This window comes from Merops nubicus, unplaced genomic scaffold, assembly GCF_000691845.1.
Source record: "Merops nubicus isolate BGI_N331 unplaced genomic scaffold, ASM69184v1 scaffold30403, whole genome shotgun sequence".
Lineage (NCBI taxonomy): Eukaryota > Metazoa > Chordata > Aves > Coraciiformes > Meropidae > Merops > Merops nubicus.
Genome location: NW_008597398.1, coordinates 3,617 through 24,414, shown reverse-complemented (window position 1 = coordinate 24,414; position 20,798 = coordinate 3,617). Strand labels below are relative to the sequence as shown.

The 20,798-nt window shown below is 36.8% G+C and overlaps 1 protein-coding gene across 1 annotated transcript in view; it reads left to right on the top strand.

Annotated features, from left to right (window-relative positions):
- Nucleotides 1–11,100, top strand: part of INTU (inturned planar cell polarity protein) — a 40,361-nt gene extending 29,261 nt beyond the window's left edge. The window contains exons 8-15 of the mRNA XM_008936693.1: nucleotides 262–315; nucleotides 1,679–1,741; nucleotides 2,815–3,036; nucleotides 3,616–4,038; nucleotides 4,551–4,648; nucleotides 5,356–5,545; nucleotides 8,872–9,023; nucleotides 10,989–11,100. Of these exons, the coding sequence (XP_008934941.1) occupies nucleotides 262–315; nucleotides 1,679–1,741; nucleotides 2,815–3,036; nucleotides 3,616–4,038; nucleotides 4,551–4,648; nucleotides 5,356–5,545; nucleotides 8,872–9,023; nucleotides 10,989–11,100 (1,314 nt within the window). The remainder of the gene's footprint in view (nucleotides 1–261; nucleotides 316–1,678; nucleotides 1,742–2,814; nucleotides 3,037–3,615; nucleotides 4,039–4,550; nucleotides 4,649–5,355; nucleotides 5,546–8,871; nucleotides 9,024–10,988) is intronic.
- The last annotated feature ends 9,698 nt before the right edge of the window (nucleotides 11,101–20,798 follow it).

Genomic DNA, 20,798 nt, shown 5'->3' with positions numbered 1-20,798 from the left:
TCAGCAGGCACACAGGCAGAGAAATTGTACAGTTTCAAAGAGGGAATTGCACAGTAATTAAGAGGGCTTTTTCTTTAATCTGATGAATTGAGGTGTTAGTATTTGATATTACTACTGAAAAATATGTGCAAATTTTTATCCATTCACTTTGTACTTGTTAATCCTAATTTTCGGAGACTAGCAAGGTAGAGTGAACTATGCTAGCACTTTAAGTTAATGTGCTGGAAATCTCCATGAAAATGTACTGTTTAAATATTTCAGATGGAAATTGATACAGCACTGAGTGATCTGGAAGCAGCTGACTTTGCAGAGCTGGTAAACATTTTATTTTTGGTGTTTGCATTGCACAGTATCTCTTTGTCTTGGTGTTGTAGTCAGTAGTTTAAAAAAACACTAATTCCAAACTCCTCCACTGTTAATCAAGTGGGAGTCAGAGTAAAGACATCCTGTATTATTCTTTGGTTTAGGTAGCTCAATTTTACCTATTCTGTTTATGCCGACTTTCTCTCTGTGCTTAACATCGTAACTGTATTATAATCCTATAGGATTAGACATTGAAAATCCACAATTTACTATAATTTAAGTCCATGGGATGTCTACGAAGACACTCTTAATTTCAAAAATGATAATTGTTGTTATGTCTTTTTTTCTGTCTCCTGAAGCAATTGTGAATAAATCTGAAAACTTCTATAGAGCACCGAGAACTTAATTTTCTAGTTTACAGAAAGCAATTAAAAGTTATGCATATTTTAATACTATTGAAGGAGAATAATTTTACTTCAGTATCACTGGGCATGCTCTTTACTATGCTGTATAGGCCAATGAGGTGTAAACATTGAAATTTCAGTTTTGCTGTCTAATGAAAGAGCTTTCTTAAACCCATGTTGCAGAACATTTATTTGAAAATTATATTTTCTACAGCTATATTATAGTTGAGCATAAAGATAACTTGTTTGATCACATATTTAGCATAACCATTTAGGACATATGTATTCTTAATTGCAAAAAATAGTTAACGATTCTTAAAATCTAAAATACAGAGTTGGCAGGCATATAGTCCATTTTATAAAAGAATTAAAAAACAGAAGCACTGCACTAAACACTCTGGATGAGTATTTACAGAAAACAGTGTATGTAAGTTGTAGTTTTGTGTATTGTACAGACGTTGATTGCAAACAATTAATTGAAAATACACAATAGCCGCCTAAAGATACAGTCACTAATCTGAGAGCACTAGGAATCTAGATGAAAAGATCAATGAATGGGTATGTTTTGGGTAGAATGTCAAATACTGAAAAAAAAAAAAATTGCTTTGACTTGGAAGTTTTACTCTAGGAGGGCCTCTGGTGTCAATAGTTGTCTTTCAGCTACTTTGCTGTGGAGATCTCAGAGTTAGCCTATCCTAACAAAAACAGCTTATGGACAGATAAGACCTAAATAAGAAATCTGTTACTTTGAGCTGAAAATTGTATTGACATGAAAACCAATCAGGGAGGCTAAAAACTGGGTATTTCTCCTAACTGTTCAGTATTAAATGCTGTACTGATAATAAGAAGTAGTGAAAAATGCAAGTATTAAGATACTGATGCAGTTGACTGGAATCGGTTGACTTGAATTTGGTAAACAAAATTAAAATTCTGCATTAAAAATTATACCATGCTTTTTTTTTTTCTTACAGTCTGAAGATTATTATGACATGAGAAGACTATATATGATTATGGGCTCTTGTCTCTTCTACAAGGTAGTATTAGTGATTAAGGCCTAAACATTAGGAAAACGTATCTGGAAATCTAACCCAGTCATGGAGTAACTCCTTTCAGAACCTCACAAATATGAAAAAAAGTCTGATTGCTTTAAACGTGTATTTATAGTATCAAATTTAAACACCATAATAAAAAAAAAAAAAAAGTCAGGAAGTGATACGTACTTCATGGTCAGTAAGAAAAAAATCCTTGTTTGAAACCATCCCATGGGAATTTTGCGGCACATAATCCAGGGATTGGAGAGAGATGGGAATAAGAAAGTGCTAAGGGTCAATTCAAGTGATGCAGAATGATACTCTAATACGATTTTTTTTGCTCATCGCTATTTTTTTCATAAAGAGAACAGGTGATCTACTTTTAATCTGCCTTTAAATCACAGAGTTGAGAAATTGGATTGACAACTTTTATTTGCCTTGTCATCATTTGTAAATGTTTTTATCTTTATAAAATGTAGATGTGTATTCAGCAATATGAAGGAGATTGTAACAGCCTTTGCTTTAAGGAAACCTACATTTTAAGAATTCTATCATGCAATTGATTCTTTATGCTGGCAGTGTTGAGACCAAACTCTTAGCACAAATAGAACTGCACAGTATCTACCATGAGAGTGTTTTAACTGCAATGCCCTTAGAGCTAGCAACACTTCTGTGCTTTTTTTGTACTTTTGTGTCACCTCTGGAAACTTCATTAATTCCAGTGAAAAATCAGTATTTTTGGAGGTAGAATTAAATGACAATTAAAGCACCTTAACTCTGTGGCTGTTTCGCAAGCTGTAAAAGCCATGCATTTGCCACTTCACCTTTGGTAAGTTGCATATATGTTGATGGTTTATTTGTTTATATTTCGGTGTTTTGATTCTTCAGACGTGGTGCAAAACCTCAGTGTTACCTGTCGTACCAACGGCATACCCCAAAGACAGCCTCTGGGCAGGAAGCTTACAGTCACAAAGCGTGTGAAGCATGGATATCTCTGTATGAAAAGTACTCTTAAGTGACTAGCAGTGGTGTTGTATTTCTTACTGAACACACTTCCTTTTCTGTGTTTAATTAAGGGTTACTTGATTGGCAATCACTTGCCAAAGGAAGATCTTATTGAAATAGGTTTATATTGTCGGCACTATTGTCTGTTACCCTTGGCAGCAGAGCAGAAGATTGGTCAGTTAGTGATATGGCGGGAAGTGTTTCCCCAGCACCATATCCAGCCATGTGAAGACACAAGTTTTACAGGATACAGGGAACCTGAAGCAAGATACTTTTTACTGATAGTTGGCTTGGTAAGTTCATGTTTGCTGTATTCCTGCTCTCTGACGCTCTGTTTCACTGTTGTGCATTAGCTGTTGTTCAGTAAGATCAACGTTACCCAAGCATTTTATTTAGCAATTTTACAAAATATTCATATTATATCTGCTTCTTGGGATAGAATTTCTCAGAGAGAAGCTTTATTTATACATTTGTAAAGCTTGTAAGTGTAAGTATAAATTCTAATTATTTTTATGCCTTTTCACTTAGGTTTAGAAAGTTTTTCCTTTCATGGTCTTTATTTTCAGACAGCTAATTTCAGAAATGTTTGGATTTTTTTAAATGTAGGCTTTTTTAAAGCAAACAACTAATGAGTTTGTCAAAAGCAGCTTTTATGTTTGCCTGATTAACTTAAATAACATAGTAACAGAAAGATCCCCTTGGATATGCCTTGAATTAGAAAGAAAAAAACACAACTAACTCCTCTGGAGATGAGAAAGGAGTGCTGAATATAGTGCTGTGTTTTGCCCAAGTAATCAGATGAGGCATGAATATAACATACCATATATTGTTTATTAAACCAAAGGCTGATGTTGCTACCTCTGTGTTTCCAGAGACACTTCATGCTCTGTGTCCTTCTAGAGGCAGGAGGCTGTGCATCAAAAGCTATTGGGAATCCAGGACCAGACTGTGTATATGTGGATCAGGTCAAAGCCACTATTCTTCAGCTGGAAGGAATAGATGCCAGCATAGAGGAAAGGCTGGATTCTCCTTCTGTTCCAGCTTTATCTTGTGCTGACTGGTTCCTTCCTGCAACACGTGACAAACTGGAGAGTTTGACCACCTCACCCATCCTAAGTAAACTACAGAATGCTTCCAAATCAGGAACCACTCCAGCAAGCAAAAGGACCCTGTTTGGTGACTCTTCCTTAGTAACACGTAAGCCAAGCCCTACAAGAAATAGTGGAGGACCTGACCATGGTAATGAAGGCCCTGCAGAAGATGAAAGCACTAATCCACAGTCTGTGGTGGATCAGGTCTGAGAACAAAGACAAAGGGAATTGATAAGGTTCTGGTGGGCTTGAGGGAGGTGGCAGTTAAAAGATCTCACTCGAGTAACAGAGCATACTATGAAAGAATCAATCTAAAAGCCCCTGAATGCAGTAGAAGTACTTCTCTTCCATTGGGGACCTTTGGGTCTGCCTCAGACCTCTCATACTTTTCTGTCTTACCATTGCTTGTAAATTTTTCTTTTTTCACATGACTGAAGTGGTCACAGCTGCATTGGAATCAGAAACACTGGAGAATATCCCCTGAATAATAGTGGTGTGAACATAAGCTATTAGAAAAAATTGCTGTACAATTGTACAACTGCTTTTAACCCATTTTAGTCTAAAACAGGCTATGAAGTATGATTATGTAAGTTGATGCAACTGTTTGGGCCTTTTAAAAAAATGCTACATTATTATAAGTAGGTGATTTGTTGGTTGGATTCTGTTCTCTTGTTAGCTGTGTTTTCTCTGAGTTCCTCTATCTGTTTGTTTTCCAGGCCACTAGGAAAAAACATACCCTACCAAATCCATTTCATTTAGGAACCCCCAAAAAGAACCTTTCAGAGAAAGATACAGAACTTCTTAATGCTGTCAAGTAAGAAATTATTTTTTACTAAGGTTTTCATTTTTAAGGCCACGCTTTGGATATGCACAGGCCGCAGAAATTCCTGCATCATTTTATTCTAACCAAAACTTTGCTGTGCAAGCATTATTGAAAGCGAAGCTCTTGAAGTGGAGAGCTTCATTAGAGAAGATAGCTGTTTCTCAGGAATATATCACTAGAATGTATGCAGAAATCTCCCATATTTGTGACCTTGGAAGTTCAAATAAAAGAGGTTTTGGACCACACATGTATGTTGTGCCTCCTTGTTATCTCTGGATAGGTGTATGAGGACAAAGAAGACATGATCTTCCCAGTTCCCACTTGCTGCTTGTGACAGCACAGTCTGCTCTGGTGTTCTGTTGGAATTGTAAAGAAAACTTCCCTTTTCTTCCTTTTTCACCAAAGCTTTTATATCTCCTTTCCATTTTCTTTTTTTTTTAATTGAAAATTTTTGAGAACAAGAGTGCAATACCTAACTGGTACTGTATTTTTTTAAAAAATTCAATATTAACAGTACAAATTAGCAGCATTTCTTGATGTGGGAATAGGCACCTTTTGAATGTCTCTATCCATTTTTTAGATTCTGTTGTAATCCCCACAAAATCAATCCTGTCTTAAGAAACAAAAGTAGATGTTGTTTAACTGAAACTTCTTTCAAAACTAGTTTAATATTAAATTAATTCTCCTCTTTATTTAAGGTTGACATCTGGTCCTGAGAACACCCTCTTCCACTACCTGTCTTTGGAAACGATGCAAGGAATCTTTATTGCCCCAACTCACAGAGAAGTGGCACGGCTTGGTGGCACCATCCACCCTCAGCTAATTGAGAATTTCTATCGCTGCTGTCTTTCAATTCGTTCTGTTTTTCAGCAGTCCATGAAGCAACAAGTATGGAAGCTCTGTTTTCTGTTTTTCAATTTACATTGTCAACTCAGTATTTCAAGTTCACTTCAGTATTTAAATAGATCACTAGCAGGTGCATTTGCACACGTGGATGTTTTTAAAGCTCATGGTATTTTTACTGTTACGGGCAGGTTCTTTCCCTGACCATTGAACCAAGTATGCATACAATTATGGCTCTCTTTCCCACCAAAAATACTCTCAAAATATACCAATTCAAGCCTTGCTCTAGTCTTGGGCTAAAGCCTGATCCCAGCTGCCAAGGCTTTATGTAGATACTTGGTATTTAGATTAGTCTTAAAAATGGACAGATTGGATGTCAGCAACTGTGTCACCTTGTGTTCGACTGAAAAAAATTTCTGTTTATTCTAAATGATCCATCTGGTGTAAGATGGCAGTAGTAATGCAGAAATCTAAACAACAGGTTTTAGAATCAATTTGAGATAGGCCATTCAGGTGAGATATTTTGTGTTCAGTGCACGATGTATTTTGCTACAAGTCAGGTTTGTTAATGGCACAGTTGATTTTTTATTGACATGAACCAACTTAGGATAATGTTTCATCTCTGCCGACTTTGTGACTTGTTTAGTCCTTTTAGAAAAGAGAAATGATTAACTATCAACCTAAGTGGAATAATGCCAGCTGCATTTTTCAGATCCCAAAGTGACAATCCAAGTGAATTAAATGAGAAATGGGAGCTAACAACACAAACTGCATGAACACAATTTGCAAATGGCAGTATAATTTTTCTTAATGCTTTCCTGAACTTACTGAAGAAATCACTTCTGCTTAGACTGATGTGCCTTGTACATAATAGAGGAATTTTTAAGTATTAGAAAAACAGGTTAATTTGTGGATTATTTTGTCATCTTCATATGACACTGGGGATTGCCTAAACAGGACTTTAGCAAGGAGTCGGGTGTTTTGGGCACTTCTCTTTGGATGTGTAGAAAACCAAAAGCAATCAGAGAGAATACACAAATATTTCTTATTTGGTTACAACTATCAAATACACAGTTTATAGATAAAAACAGAAAAAAAACTAATAAAGAAACTATTCAGCCATTAGGTGTAGTTCATAAAAGATGAAAAACTCATGCTTGAAAGTCAAAACCTGTGTTTTGGCCACAGCTACCTCAGCACATGATTTTCTGGCTTCTTCAGACATGAGTACAGTAGGCAGCAGCTGGGTTCATTCTGCTCTGAAAATCAGAAATAATTGATGAACATGTGGTGCAGAACAAAGATACTCTTTTCAGAGATATTTAGGGCAGTTTTTGCATGCTGGCTCCAACATTTAATGCTGGAATTGGCAGGTTGCATTATGGCATGGGGAAAATGTGAGAATTAATAGAAATTTCCCTTGTTCACAGTGTACAACAAAAGTCAAATACAGAAATATACTATTATACTGGTTATTCTTTTACATCAGCTAAATATTGTTATAGTTTAGGATTCAGATAATTGCACCAAACATGAAAAACTAATTAATTTTGCCTCACTTTTCAGGAACTGAAAATTCAAAATTTAACTTCATTTAGAAATATACAGGAATTTTGAATAAATTATAAATAGAGCAAAAATAAGTTCTGTGGTCTAAAACCCTAAAATTTGTCACTGTGTAGCAAGCCTCATTATCTTCATCATCATGTTAGTATTTTCTTGCTCTTAAATAAAATATGAAGGAAAGTTTTAATGCATTATTAAATTACAGACCCTCATAGGTCTATGAAGTATCCCCTCTTAATACATAACTTTTCTTCAGTATTTTCAGTATGAATAGCATAGTGGAAGATTTGCTAAAATATAAAGAAATGTCAGCTTGGAAATTGCATGATAACAAGCCCTGTTTTTTTGTGAGGAAGATTAAACTGAATGCTAACATATTCCTTAAGTCTCTTTCAGTAGTAGTATTAACAAGAATAGGGTTTGAAACAATTTTACATAGTAAGGAAAGATTCAGGAAGTGTTAAGTCATCTATTGTGAAATTTTCCCCCACTCTATGAACTAATCCAAAGCATGCTTAAGGAAATTTAAAAGACATTTTGTCAGGCAGATATCCCATTTTGTTTCTCAAATGCTAACGTGCATTTCACTTTTTCTTCTCCCATTTTTGAGAAATTAAGATAGCTGTGATATTTTGATGTTTGATTTTTTTTTTTTTTCACCTCTACATATTCAGCCTCCATATCTTCAGTATTATAGGCAGATTGAAAGATGTGATTTCTGCTTCTTGATACAGCAGACAGGAATTCCTTGAGATTTTTTTTCAATAAAACCTCTTCCTTTACCTTTCAAGCAACTGATTGGAACAGAAATTTCATTGGCAGACCCAGAGATGGCCCTGCTTAGCAACTCTCTCAAGACAGATTTGTTTCTAAGACATTTCCACTCCTGTTTCCATTATCTCATCTTACTTCTCATGCTTCCAGCAGAAGAAGGGGAAAAAAAAAAAGACTTTTCATTGTTCCGTAGACATTTATGAAACTCCTTTGACTCCAGTGGGAGAAGAGTTAAAGTAGTGACAAACCCTTTCAAAATTCCTTCTGTCTTCTATCACCATGTCCATTCTGGTCATTTCCCCTCACATTTCTGATGAAAGATACCATGGCTTCATTGGACTCAGAGAACTGCTGAGCACCAAGAGAGAGCAAAGAGAAAAGCAGGTTTTGTGCCTGCAGTTGGATCCTCACCAAGCAAGCAGCAGTAGTGCAGAAACGAACAACTGGAACTTTTGCAAGGTTATTCAAAACCTCTGTACAAAACACAGCCCTAAAGGTGACACATGAAAATACATTTAGTTTCTATACATCTTGTGCAGTCATACTGTTGCAGGAGCAAAAAAGTGCTAGAGTGAAGTGCTTCAACTATTTATCTACAGAACAGAAATTTCTGCCCAGCCAAGTTTATTCAATAGACTTTTACTATCACAGTTCTTAATTACAGAGCGCACAGGGAAAGAAAGATGAGTGCTTTAGCTATTTTAACATACTTTTTTTTAAAAGAAGCTGTATTATCTCAGATGTCTTATTAGAGAGAAGTAGTGTTCAGCAAGAAGGAAAAAAAATAGAACAGAAAAGGCAGCCTGTGTCTACCTCCAGGCCATGTAGCAATGGAAAAACCTGTTGATGCCGAAGTAACAAAGCTCAGGAGAAAAGAACCATGTAAGCAAGTTAGTTGTACCTTTGAAGTCTGGCTTTTTGGCAGCAATATCTTTCATGAGAGATTCCTAAAGAAATGACACAGTTGTATCTCCTAGTGTTTATGTAAAAATATTTCATTCTGTACTAACATTTCACCAATTATTTTCTAGAAAAAGAAAAAAGGCAGTGGGTTGTCAGAATTCAGTAAGGCAGCCGAGGACCAGGATCTGGTAACAGAACATGGAGTTTTGTTTGAGTGCTCTCCTGATAACTGGACTGATCAGAAGAAACCACCACCAACTTTTAGTTACTGGGTTGTGGGGTGAGTTTAAAGACAAATGAATGTATTTCTCCCAAAGTTTTCCATTTTGAATATGCTGCTGTATTCTTAAAGAATAAATTTAACTGTAGCATATGCCAGAAATGCTTGTGCTAACAGAGAGAGATCTGGGAGGCTGCACTGGTGTGATGTTCCACTTGCTGCAAAGGGTGGATGTGTTACTCAGGTGAGCACTGTGCCAGGACGTTGACACCCCAGAGCTGGCAGCCTGTGTGGTGCTGCACAGACAGGCCCAAGTGCTGTGACCATCCTGCTCGTGTCCTGCACCTTCTCTGTGCTCCTCACACACCTTCTGACCTCCCCACTCCCTGCTGCACAAGTAAATCCCACCTCTCTGGCCTCCATGTGTAATGTGGATTCAGTGCTGAAAAGAAATGAGGGGGGAAATCATAGTGTTTGGTTGGGTTGGTTTTTTTCATTGGGAAGACCAAATCAACCTACCAGTCTAGTTGAGGTATTTTGGAAAGGGAGTTTTCTTTCCTTGGTCTGCTTTCAAAGTTCTGCCTTTATCACTGTCAATGGATTGTGATTTGTATTGTTATTAAAACTTAATTTTTAGTTTTCTTAATGATGCATCTAGTTACTGTTACATAGCAAAGCTTTATTTGCATGACAGAAGAGCATACTGCCCTAGGCATTAAATATTAAAAATAATACATTTTGGAAGTAATGAAAATTGGGTGTAATAAGAAAGTACTGTCTATCATTTCTTCCAAATTCAGAACTTGTAATTGATTAAGTCCAGGCCTGTAAGTCCTGTTCTGTAGCCACTAGTTCTCAAATGTTATTCTTTTCTCCACCTACTATACTTGGTACTGTCTGCATGTTAGCTGCAGGAAGCAGACAGTTGTATTAGGAGTAGTCAGTCAACAGGATGTTTCCTCCTTTTTTGCATTCATCTTCTGTATTTGGTATTCCTACCAGGTAAATAGAAAGAAAACTTCAAATGCCCAGTTAAATGGGAGCTATGCTTGCACCATATGAAAAACAAACTCAGTATAAGCAAGAGGTGAAAGGAAGATAAATTATTATGTTTGATTAATCCATTAAATTACAGTTACTGGCTAGTGCCAGAAAACAGCAAAACACATTTCTGAATATGGCATAAGAACTCTCTTCTGATACAATGAGAGGAAATGTCATCCATGGATAACTATATTGACCAGGAATAACATTGTAGAAATTGTCTAACAGAGATTTTGTTCCACCCATTTACCTTCAAGTGAGATGCTTAAAGAGAAAAAAAGACTAACAATTGTTAACTGCCATAAATGTACATAACTGCAGTTTGAGTGCTATCGTTGGGGGTTGATAAAATGAAAATCTTTAAACATTTGAAAAATGTTTACACTGCTGTTGACTATCTTTTAAAAAAAGCAATTTTTTGGTCTCTGCAATATCGAACGTGTTAAATCAGGGGCATCCCCTTAGTATTTGCAGAGCTATGTGCTATGCTATAATGCTATGCACAGTTATGCACAGGAATTAACAGGCTTTCCTATTTCAGCTCTTTACCTAAAACTTTCCCTAAAAGAGCTTATTAGATTGATCTGTGGGAATGTACCTACTCAGATGTATGAAGTTGAAAAACTGGTAAGTATGTAAACACTGGGCTTGCTCCCAAGTACTTTGATTGCAGCTTGTGGCCTGGAAACTTGGATTACTGAAAACACACCAGTAACATACAAATAGATCCTGGAAACATGAAGAATTTTTTTCTATACACAGTCTTGAGAAAACTGAGCCAGAGAACAATTTGATTTAAAAAAAGGAATGTATTGAAAGAAGTAAGATAATGCAGGAGAGACACAGAAATTTGCTAGCTGTCTTACATAGCAGTTGTTTTTCACATATTACTGAAACCTCAGAGTACAGCCAGAATATATCAAACAGCTGTAGAGAAAAAGCTAACACCTATGATAATTTTCCTTTTTTTTTTTCTTTCAGGAGACTCATTCTACATCCCAAACCTCAGGAGTGTTACGTATGTTTTCATGACTCAGTCACAGAAGCTGCTGTTGAACTAGCCTTTAAGCTGTCCTTTGGCTTAGCTACATAGAAGAGCTTCTTGAACTTCAGCCATCCTGTGGCATGTTGTTGTCTCTTTAAAGTACTTCATTATAAAGAGAAATTAACTCAGTTAACTCAGTTATGTGGTGCTCACCCATGGCATTATCTTTGAAATGCTTTTTAAAAAAACAAACCTACCTTGTGGTAATGACACAGGTAAAATGTCAGTGATGCTTCTAATGATCTCACCAACTGAATACTTTAAAAGATTTCAGAGAACCAAAGTTCTTATTTTTATATACTGTTGAATTATTTATCCTGATTCTGACTTTATTATATGAGAGCATCATATAATTTGTACATGCACTGCTGTTCAGTGTATACTATGCAATGTAAAGTAATAAGCTGATATCCTCAAAGTACTTTCTGAATATCTGGCAATCCATGATGGAGGAAAAAAGTTTGCATCTCTAAGGATATGAAAATTACTGAGTGTTTTCAGTAACATTGTGTTACTGAAAAGAGAAATAATTCCTTTAGCCATTTTGTGGCACATAGCCACAGAAAACAAATGGCTTACCATTTTTGCCGTTACGGTCTCCTGCTACACTCTAGTGTTCTGAGGTTATTGAGGTTTTACTTGACTTCATGAGTTTTAACTATAAATAATACTTGTATTTGTTAAAAGGCAGTTTTGAGGGCACAAAAGAAGATGGTGGCAGGGGGGGTAATGGGTTTAAGACCTATACATGGACTAGACTAATTTTATATTATATTCATAATTTCATAATAAAAAATGTATATTTGGCAAAGATGATGTGTTGTGTTTACTTAACATATTTTCTCTTTTGTTTTTTTAAGCAATATTTATTTAGCTAGGTCTTGTACCATTTATAGCTGGAGATTACAAAAAATGTCAGGTTACATTTGGATAAGGCAAGATGTTTACAAGATGAGAATTATTCTTCAAAATTCAGCCTTCCTACAAATTGATAAAATGTCTGTAATCTACAGACTAGCTGCTCCTAAACAATTGTTTTTAGCTGAAGTTTAGTTTAAAATGTAAGATTTGGGGCAGTCTTTTTATCTAAACCCAGCACTTTCAGATGTGGTCATCTGCACTGCATTTCATCATGTTCCATGTCACCATTGTTTTGTGGTTTTGGTTTTGTGGGTTTTTGTTTCTGCTGTTCCTACTTGTATTTGATGAGTGCTTTTCATGGCTAAAGTTGCATTTTAAATAATGGGATCAAAAAGCTTAAATAATCAGAAAAGTAGATTTGATTCCTTAGGCTCTCATGAACAAATCTTCAGATCTTGTTTTCAATAGTAAATTACACTGTTTAGAGTAGTTCTAAAATAGTCAGTGAAATGCTTATAACTGCCCACTCTCACAGTGATTCACAGCTTGTCTTGCATCACTAAATAGTTGCTTTAATTCAAGCAGTAAAAATCTTAGGCCTAACATTTAAATAGAAGATTCCAGGTTTTGTGAATCAGCTGTCTCTAGAATTTATAGTTCCAGATTTGTTCCTTATCTGTCAATCAAGTGATCTCAGATTTACTGTTTCAAAAACAAAAACATGTAATAGTATGGATGGCATTGTAACATCACCTTTTAAAAGGCTAAAATATGTAAGGTTTGAATATCACGTTTTTTTGTAGATGGAGAAGGAAGGTAGAAAAGCCAGAAGTCTTTGCTGTACTGCTCGTAGCAGCTTTAGTAACTTTTGCAGAGCCTGTATGTGTGTTTATGCACCTAAGTGTGTGTCTGTATGGAAAAGGGTAATGTCACTGATATTTCTCATTTCAGTCTTGTTAAAAGGCTGGGCTATATAGTTTGAATGCTAAAAAGAGGATAGTTGAATGCTTTAAAAAGAGGACCGCTAACTTTTAGCCAGACCCTTGTGTTGAGCCAGACTAGGTTACTCTGCTGCCAGTATAGTGGGTGAAATGCTGTGGACTCACTTGGACCAAACACAATTGAGTCAGTGCAGGAGAAACTCTGAACATGTAGATGTGTGTGGAGAAAAGAGCTGAAGGAAGGTGGGACTCCTTCGGTAGCAATCAGCTATGTAAATTGGCTTGCTCCACGATAAGAATCCCTACCTTGAACAGAATTAAAGACATCCAAGTGTGGAACAACTTTCATACTCAAAGCAGTGTGGTTTAGCAGCAAAATTTGCATTGTGTTGATACTACACTGAAGGATATTTTTATTGGTTACTTGTAAGTCAGCTGAGTAGAGACTGTATTTGGCAGATTTTTAAGAGTGTTTAAAAAGAGCCTTAAAGTATGGCAGAATTGCATTTCCTACAGAACACAGTTTTTTATCAGTTATCATTGATGCAAATCTTGTAGCTTTCTAATGCTCAGGGAAATTGTGGCTGTGAATCAACGTACAGAAGTAATGTTAAAAGGAGGAGATGTGGAAAAGCTTCTTAAAGAGATAAAATGGTAGTATTAAGGCTCAAAAGAAATTTCTTTTCCCTTCAAATTATTACTGCTAAAAACGTACTAGTTTAGCCATGTGGTGTTTTAGCATTTAAAAACGTCAAGAATTAAAACATTGTGACTGAAAAAACACAGTTTTTCATGCCTTCATTAATAATAAAGTCAGGAAAAGTAGGGGAGGTAAAGCAATTAAAAAAAAAATGCTGTTGGCAACATAGAAGGTACTTCTGACCCACAATGGGATGGATATAAATAACATGACAAATTAATTTAGTTGTCACATATATTTACTATAAACTCATAACTCAGTGTGATCAACAACTACCCTTTGCTATTGTGGTTTCTACTCTCCAGTTGTGGATGAGGGAGAGGGGCCAGTTCCCACAGCTGACAGAAGCTTCTGGTAAGTTCCTGAGGTCTCTGGAGAGCTTGCTGCCTGCAGCTCAGGGAGGGTGGCACTCCCTGCACAGGCTACAGGTAGCAGAAGCAAATGGGGTTTCTGGGCTCAGCTACCAGTACCAGTGGGGCACAGAAGCAGCTCAGCTACTAGGTACCCTGAGACCGTCAGCTTTTGAGGAAAAATTAGACAGTTTGATGCCCACCAGCAGTGTGTTTTTTGGGAGAGACAACGGCAGGGGGCAGCTGGGGCAGAGCCGTGGTCATGGCAGCCCCATAGGGCTAGGACCTCTGACCCTGTCTGCTGGTGGCTGGCAGTGTGGTGGTTGCCATCTCCAGGTGGTGCTGGTTGCTGTGGAGCAGGTGAAACTGCTGCTGCTACTGCTGCTGCAGGTGCAGGCCTGGTTCAAGCAGATCTGAGCAGATGGGCAGCACAAAGGCATGGTAGGCTACTTCGTGTGCACCCCCAGGGAGCAAGGTAGGGACCCCTGGCCACTCCCTGTCCCCACATGTTGCCTCTCCCAAACCTTGTAAAAACAAAAGCTTTTAGACATGCCTTTGAGTCAAGGGCGATGGAGCATCTGTCACGGGCTAGGGCCATTCAGAGGAGTATGAGGACAGGCAGAGGTGGTGGTGAGGAGGGGGTTGCTGCTGGGCACGACCTCACAGGAATTCTGTACCAAAATCATGCTTGTTGGTATTTGTGGACAGTGTACAATACCTTTAATATTTTAATTTTACAAAAGCAGTGCTTTTTTGGTATCCTTATGTTAATGTGTAGGAAAGCACAATCAAAATAAATGAAAACACACGTTTTCTTCATATTTAAGGAGTCTTTGTCAGGCCAACGTTGGTGAAAATCCTTGCATACGTTTTTTTTTCTCATGATCTGCATAAGATTTGCTCCTGTGATGCCTTCTTAACTCCATTTAGGTTCTTATGCTTAGTGTCCAAACGGATTTTTTTTTTTTTTTAATTTAGAAGAAAAATATAATAACAGAAGCCCTACCATGCTTCTCATACCTGTATAAGCCAGCCATTATTGTTTTAATATGGAGTCTGAGCAACCCCTATGGAAGCAAAAACGCATACACAGGCTATTTTAAGAGAACAATTTCTACACAGTTCTGTGACATATTCGATTCTGGAGTTTCCAGCCTGCAGTTTACATAGGTGTCCCTTGTCTTAGAGCATATGAAGTAAGTATTGAAGTTGACAATCTTGCCTGTTTCTCAGCATTACTGATGGTTTAATTTGCAGGTTTAGGTTTTCTTGTGCTAACACCAAATGTATACATCTCTTGCTGTCAGAATAAGTCCAGATTTCTAATACCAAATGTCTGAAAAATAAAGGACCTGAAAAAGAACATTTTTGGCCTTTATTACAGCTTGTGCCAAAGTAGAAACAAAAGAAGGAATATTGTGTAACATACTTGATGTGGTATAAACTCTGGAAATGTTATTTTAAAGATTCATTTCTTTTTCTGTAGGATTTTTCAGATTTTGTTGTGGCAATTTCACAAACGTTACATAGCGTTTCCCAACACAGGCTCTAAACTTTGCTTTTAAGAGCAAATGCAGACATATCCAACATGGATAAACAGGTAAATAGTCTCTTGCATATTAATTCTGTTTAATAAACTAGATAGCTGTGCAATTCTTTCTCATCATGGTTGGTGGTTAGTGGTGGTATACTGGTAAGATTTTATAATGAGGGACAGTGAGCCTGGCTTACTGTGTAACTTGTAGTTGAAGGTATGAAATGTGAGTTTTGATCCTTAAATGATTAATAGCTTTGTGAGGTGCATGTAAATAACTGCACTCTGAATTTTCAAAGGCTTTTTTCATTATATGTAATTGTTTTGAGTTAACTGATGCAAGTATTAAGATAGATGTTAAAAATCATGGACTTAGACACCTTTGTTTCGGGGCTTTGTCAAAAAAAACAATTATGTTCTTACAGTTAAGATTGCATTAGCCTGTGCTCTGGTCTCAAAAACCTTTATCTTCATCATTTCAGTTGTGTGAAATAACTGCTTTTATTCTAATGTGTGAAGTTTTTGGGCTGCATCCTTCAAGCAGGAGTCTCTCAGTTTCTTTTTTTTTTTACACTATTTTCTTGATAAATCATTAGTAAGTGTCAGAAAAAATCTTACAGATAAGTAAAATGTGTATTACTGCTGTAGATGAGCTTTCATTGTGAAGTATCACTTATTTCTTGCTACATGTAAAGCTAAAAATGTATTTATGAATAGTTAAAGCATTTTAAGAACTCAGATTTGTACAGCGCACCAGAAAAGGAGCAGTTTCAGGTTCTAGGTCAAAAAGGCAATTAAACTGCTGGGCTCTGCTGCCTTACCTTGCAATTCTGTCTGCTTGGGAAAAGTCCCTTAGCTTGGATGAATTCTTGAAAGACAGAGAGGTCTACATTAATGGAACTAATTACAAGAAATCTTGGTCTTGGAATGTGAAATGTTGATATTGGCATTTAACAAATTACATAAAATTCATTCATATCACCAGAACAGAAAATAAGTTCTTCATATCTAATGTGTTTCATATGATAATAGCTGGGAAATCTTTATTTGTGTTTGTCTTGGGTTATCTGTTTTAGGATTTCTATGGTTAGGTTTTGATAGTTCAAACAAAAATCCTCTGTTCTGTGCTTTCTCTTGTTGACAGGTTTCTACTTTAGTGCCAGAAACTTTTCTTGCCATGGGCTTTTCTGGTTGTGCTGACCAGGAGGAATGCTGTCAGTCATTAACGTTTGATTGATCTCCTTGTATTGCATACAAATTCTCAAGCAGTCCTTTTTCAATTACAGTCACTTTGTATGCAAAGAGTTTAAGGTTGCTGTTTTCTTTCTTACAGTGGAAAAAGTAGAACACGCATGATGTAAATAACACAGTGTTTATAGTTCTTCAGATCTCCTTTCCATCTCCTAGAAATGTTTCCAGATGGCTTACATGTGTGTGAGCTTGTGACTCAACTTTTAGAAACATTCCATGAATAGCACTCAAAATTAATTGCTTCAGAAATACAGTATTAGCAAAGCAGCATATCTGTTGTTGAAGCCTGGAGTCTTTGTGTGCTTTCTTACATAGGTTGTGCAGGAGATGAAATGGGAATGACAACATGTTTACACACATTTGTTTTTCCTTAGCTCCATTAACTCTTTCTTTTAAATTATTTATTATTAATATTTTTGTGATATTTTCAGTGTAAAAAGCTGTATAGTTTGTAGTTCTTCCTTCAAAGATCGGCTTACTGCTTGCTGTGTTTTCACCAGGAGAGAATCCTAAGAGCTTAGGTGTTGTTACATGTGGAATGCAGGAACACATGAAGAAGCTACAGATATAAAAAGTGCATTTTTTAACTTTTAACTTTGCCATAGCTTGTGGCTAGTGTTCCACCACAGGAAAAAGCTGAAATGAGTTACACCTCTAATAAATTTTCGTATGAAAGTGTGGAAAGGAAGCATAACCATGTTTACTACGTAGAAAAAAATTCCTTCCATGAGAGAGGGGTAACAGAATTCATACATAAGCATTCTGCTGAGTGAGGACAACTTTGGAATGGTCGTTATTTGACTTGAAAGCTTTTCAGCAACTGAGTAGCACTGTTTACTGTCTTCATCCATCCATGTGTCTCGATTTCTTCTTTATGCTTCACTCATAAGTGGAGGCAACAATGATCTACTGTGCTCTTCATATCATTTTGATAATGTTAAATGTTTGTCATGCAAAGAAGTTGGTACTAAAGAGGAGGGCTTCTGTAAATGTGCATAAACTTCTGTATGAGGTGCTGCTGAGTGACAGTTCCAGGGTCTTGGTGGCTGTGTTACTACAATTGCAAGGACAGAGGGACAGACTGCCTGGCCCGTACCAGGGTTTGGGTGTTCCTGTACAGGGCATCCCTGCCTGCTGGGTGTGAATGTTAGACCCCGTTAAGGGAGCTTTTACAACACAAATGCACATATTTTAAATCTTTATCATTATATGGGAAAAGATCTATTATGAACTAATAAGGGTGTTAGTTACAGCTTTTGTCTTTACAATTATTTGTACTCAGTAGAGTATTACTGAAGAGCTGAGTCATTTTACAGTAGGATTAATGACAGAAATGATCAAAATTATACTGCATATCTGCTGGATTTGATACACATTTTACAGAATTTTGTACAGGCTTCCACTTTTATTTTATTTTGCAGGGATTATTGCTAAATAAAACCAAACTCAGTTCATTCTCTTTTCATTGTTCAAGTTGTGACTGCTTGCTCAGGGAGGCTGTCGGGAGACACCGGATGATGTAGGTGCAGTCTAGCTTGCAGTCCTTTTCTGAAAATTACTTACTAGGTTTCTGAAGTTTGATGTGCTAATTGAAGCACTGTATAGGCTTCCAGCAGGCAAGACTCTATTCAGAAAAAGTGGAGACATCTCCAGAAAGACAAGAGAAAAAAAAATAGTATTGTGGGCGTCTGGTAGGAGTATGTTCAGTTCACAGCTTAGTGAGAGCTTTGAGTAGAAAGACTGGATCTGTTTTCCATTTCTACTCAGAGGCCAGATACTTGGAGTAACACAGGTTTGTAGATAGATAATGTTATTTATTAGCTCAGCTAATGCAGCTAGAAAAATCATCTTTGTGGCACACAGCTGTTCTTCAGGTGTGAGGTAGAATCAGTCATTTTCAAAGATAATTACAAGCTGAGAATTCTCAGCATGTTGTGGGTATAGCAGCATATTATTAGTAGTTAATGTTGGATCTTGTAGCTATCAGGCAATTTTGCGAAGTCATTAAGTAGCATTTGAAATACAATTAATAGTATGAATTGTTGCTATGAAGATCATCCTTCAAACAAAGGAAACAAAAAAAAAAAAAAAAAAGCACCCACACAAAAATGCTCTCAAAACCTTGTTCCTTGCATCCCTGAGGACATTTTTGCCATCAGGTAACACAAAGGAGCTGTTAGTTTCAAAGAAGTTTCTCTACCTTTTGTTTTAGGAGTAGCTTCCTTTCTCTGTGTATTTCAGAAAGTCAAAATCAGAATAAACTTTGGCACAGAACCTGCTTAGGTGCTTTCATAAAATCCCAGGGGATACTTAGGTTCTTATATAATGCCTGCATACCTCTGGTAATCTGTCCTAAATAACAGAAATCCTTGAAGCTTACAGTGGGCAAGCACCATCAGCACTACTGACTTCTTCCTTTCAGATTAAATATGATTTTACTGTCTTCAGAGTCTGCTTTATCTGCTTGATCAGCAGTAGGCCAACAGTTAATGCTGTCTTTATTCCTAAGTACTGTGCTTCTTGAGGCTTCACCAAAAAAACTGCCTGTATTTCTGGTAATTTACTTACTGCTAGGATAAGGAATAGTATCACGAGTATTAAAAACAGAAATGATAATCATCTGAAATAAGGTAATGGGTATACTAGCACACAAGAGGATGAGAATGAGAGGACATATGTATGTTGTGGATGTATAACAATATTTCATGTCGTGTTTTTGTTTCATTCATGCATTCCAAAGCTTCAGGTACAAATAAAACCCATCAGTATGATTTTTATCAATCTTATCATGATGCTTATTCTAATCCAAGAGGAAGCCCTGAATTAAATATAGCACCTTTTATTTCTTCAGTTAAAAGTATATTTCCCAGATGGGATAATGTCCTGGCATCACAATCTCTGCTGTCCCCAGAGTCAATTTGTCAGCTAAGCAGCAATAACTGTTATTAAATATCCTTTCAGTTACACATATTCATGTTGCTTCAACCCAAAACATTTTAAATGCTCTTGTGCTATGTTACTGTGATTGTTTAGGCTGATTTCTGTAGATATTTATCAGAGGTGTATTTCCTGCATTCATTACCTTCAGGAAATCTATAGTGATGTCATACCTTGATTCCCAAATGAAGATGTAACAAAATGCAACGCTGTCTGAATCAGAAAATCCAAAGGTCGCTTTATTAGCTTGAGTGTATCACAAAGGCCTAAAGCAAGCAAAATTATCTTTCTGCCTTGAAAGAGTCTAGAACCTTAACCTGATATTGCAGGCAGACTTCAAGATGTAGCTAATTTAAGTCAAATCATAAGCATTAATCCTAGTGTCTTCTATGCAGTAGAATTGCACATGAAGAAGGTGATTTGAATTAATGTTGAATTAAACCAGTATACTTGATTTGTTTGCTAGTGAGGACAAACAACAGTGTTGGTTCCAAACACACTCCTCAAATCTTGAAGAGACTGCAGTTCCAAAACAGGAATTGTTTGACAGTTCACCAAGCACATCTACAAAACACATGCTCTGTCAGAGGTGTGGTGTAACTCGGAGTATCTGAGAGGTTTGCTGCTGTCATTAGGCCGATTCCACAGTGGGCAAGAGTGTTTCCCAAGTGCTCCACCCTGCAGAGAATGGCTACACAATGTTCCTCTGGGCTGTGTCTACTCCACTGCTGAAACTTTCAAAACTGAAAGGTGTTGACATGATTTTCAGTCCTACTGCACTTTCAAGAAGCTGAAGGAAGAGTAGAGAGTTCAGTACTTTAGCTCTGAGTTGTACAGAAACAGTCATGTGCATACATGTGAATGTTCATTGCTTGTACTTTATTTCCTTTACCTGTAAGCACTTGAAGCAAATTTTAGGGAACATGGTGCTGGGGCTACTAACAAATCCTCCTTTTTGCTTTGCTTTTGTTTATTGAGCAACTTAATGCCTATAAACAAGGTGAGAGATGAGAACAAACTGTGCTCCTTAGCCTTCCCATGATTTTACATTATCATACTAGTTAAACCTTAACGTTTTCTAGAGGACTCTGTTGATTACTACTGAACCAAAATCTACTTGCTGTAGAAGTATTTCAGTGGGACTAAAGAGAGAGGAGGAAAAAAAAAAAGAA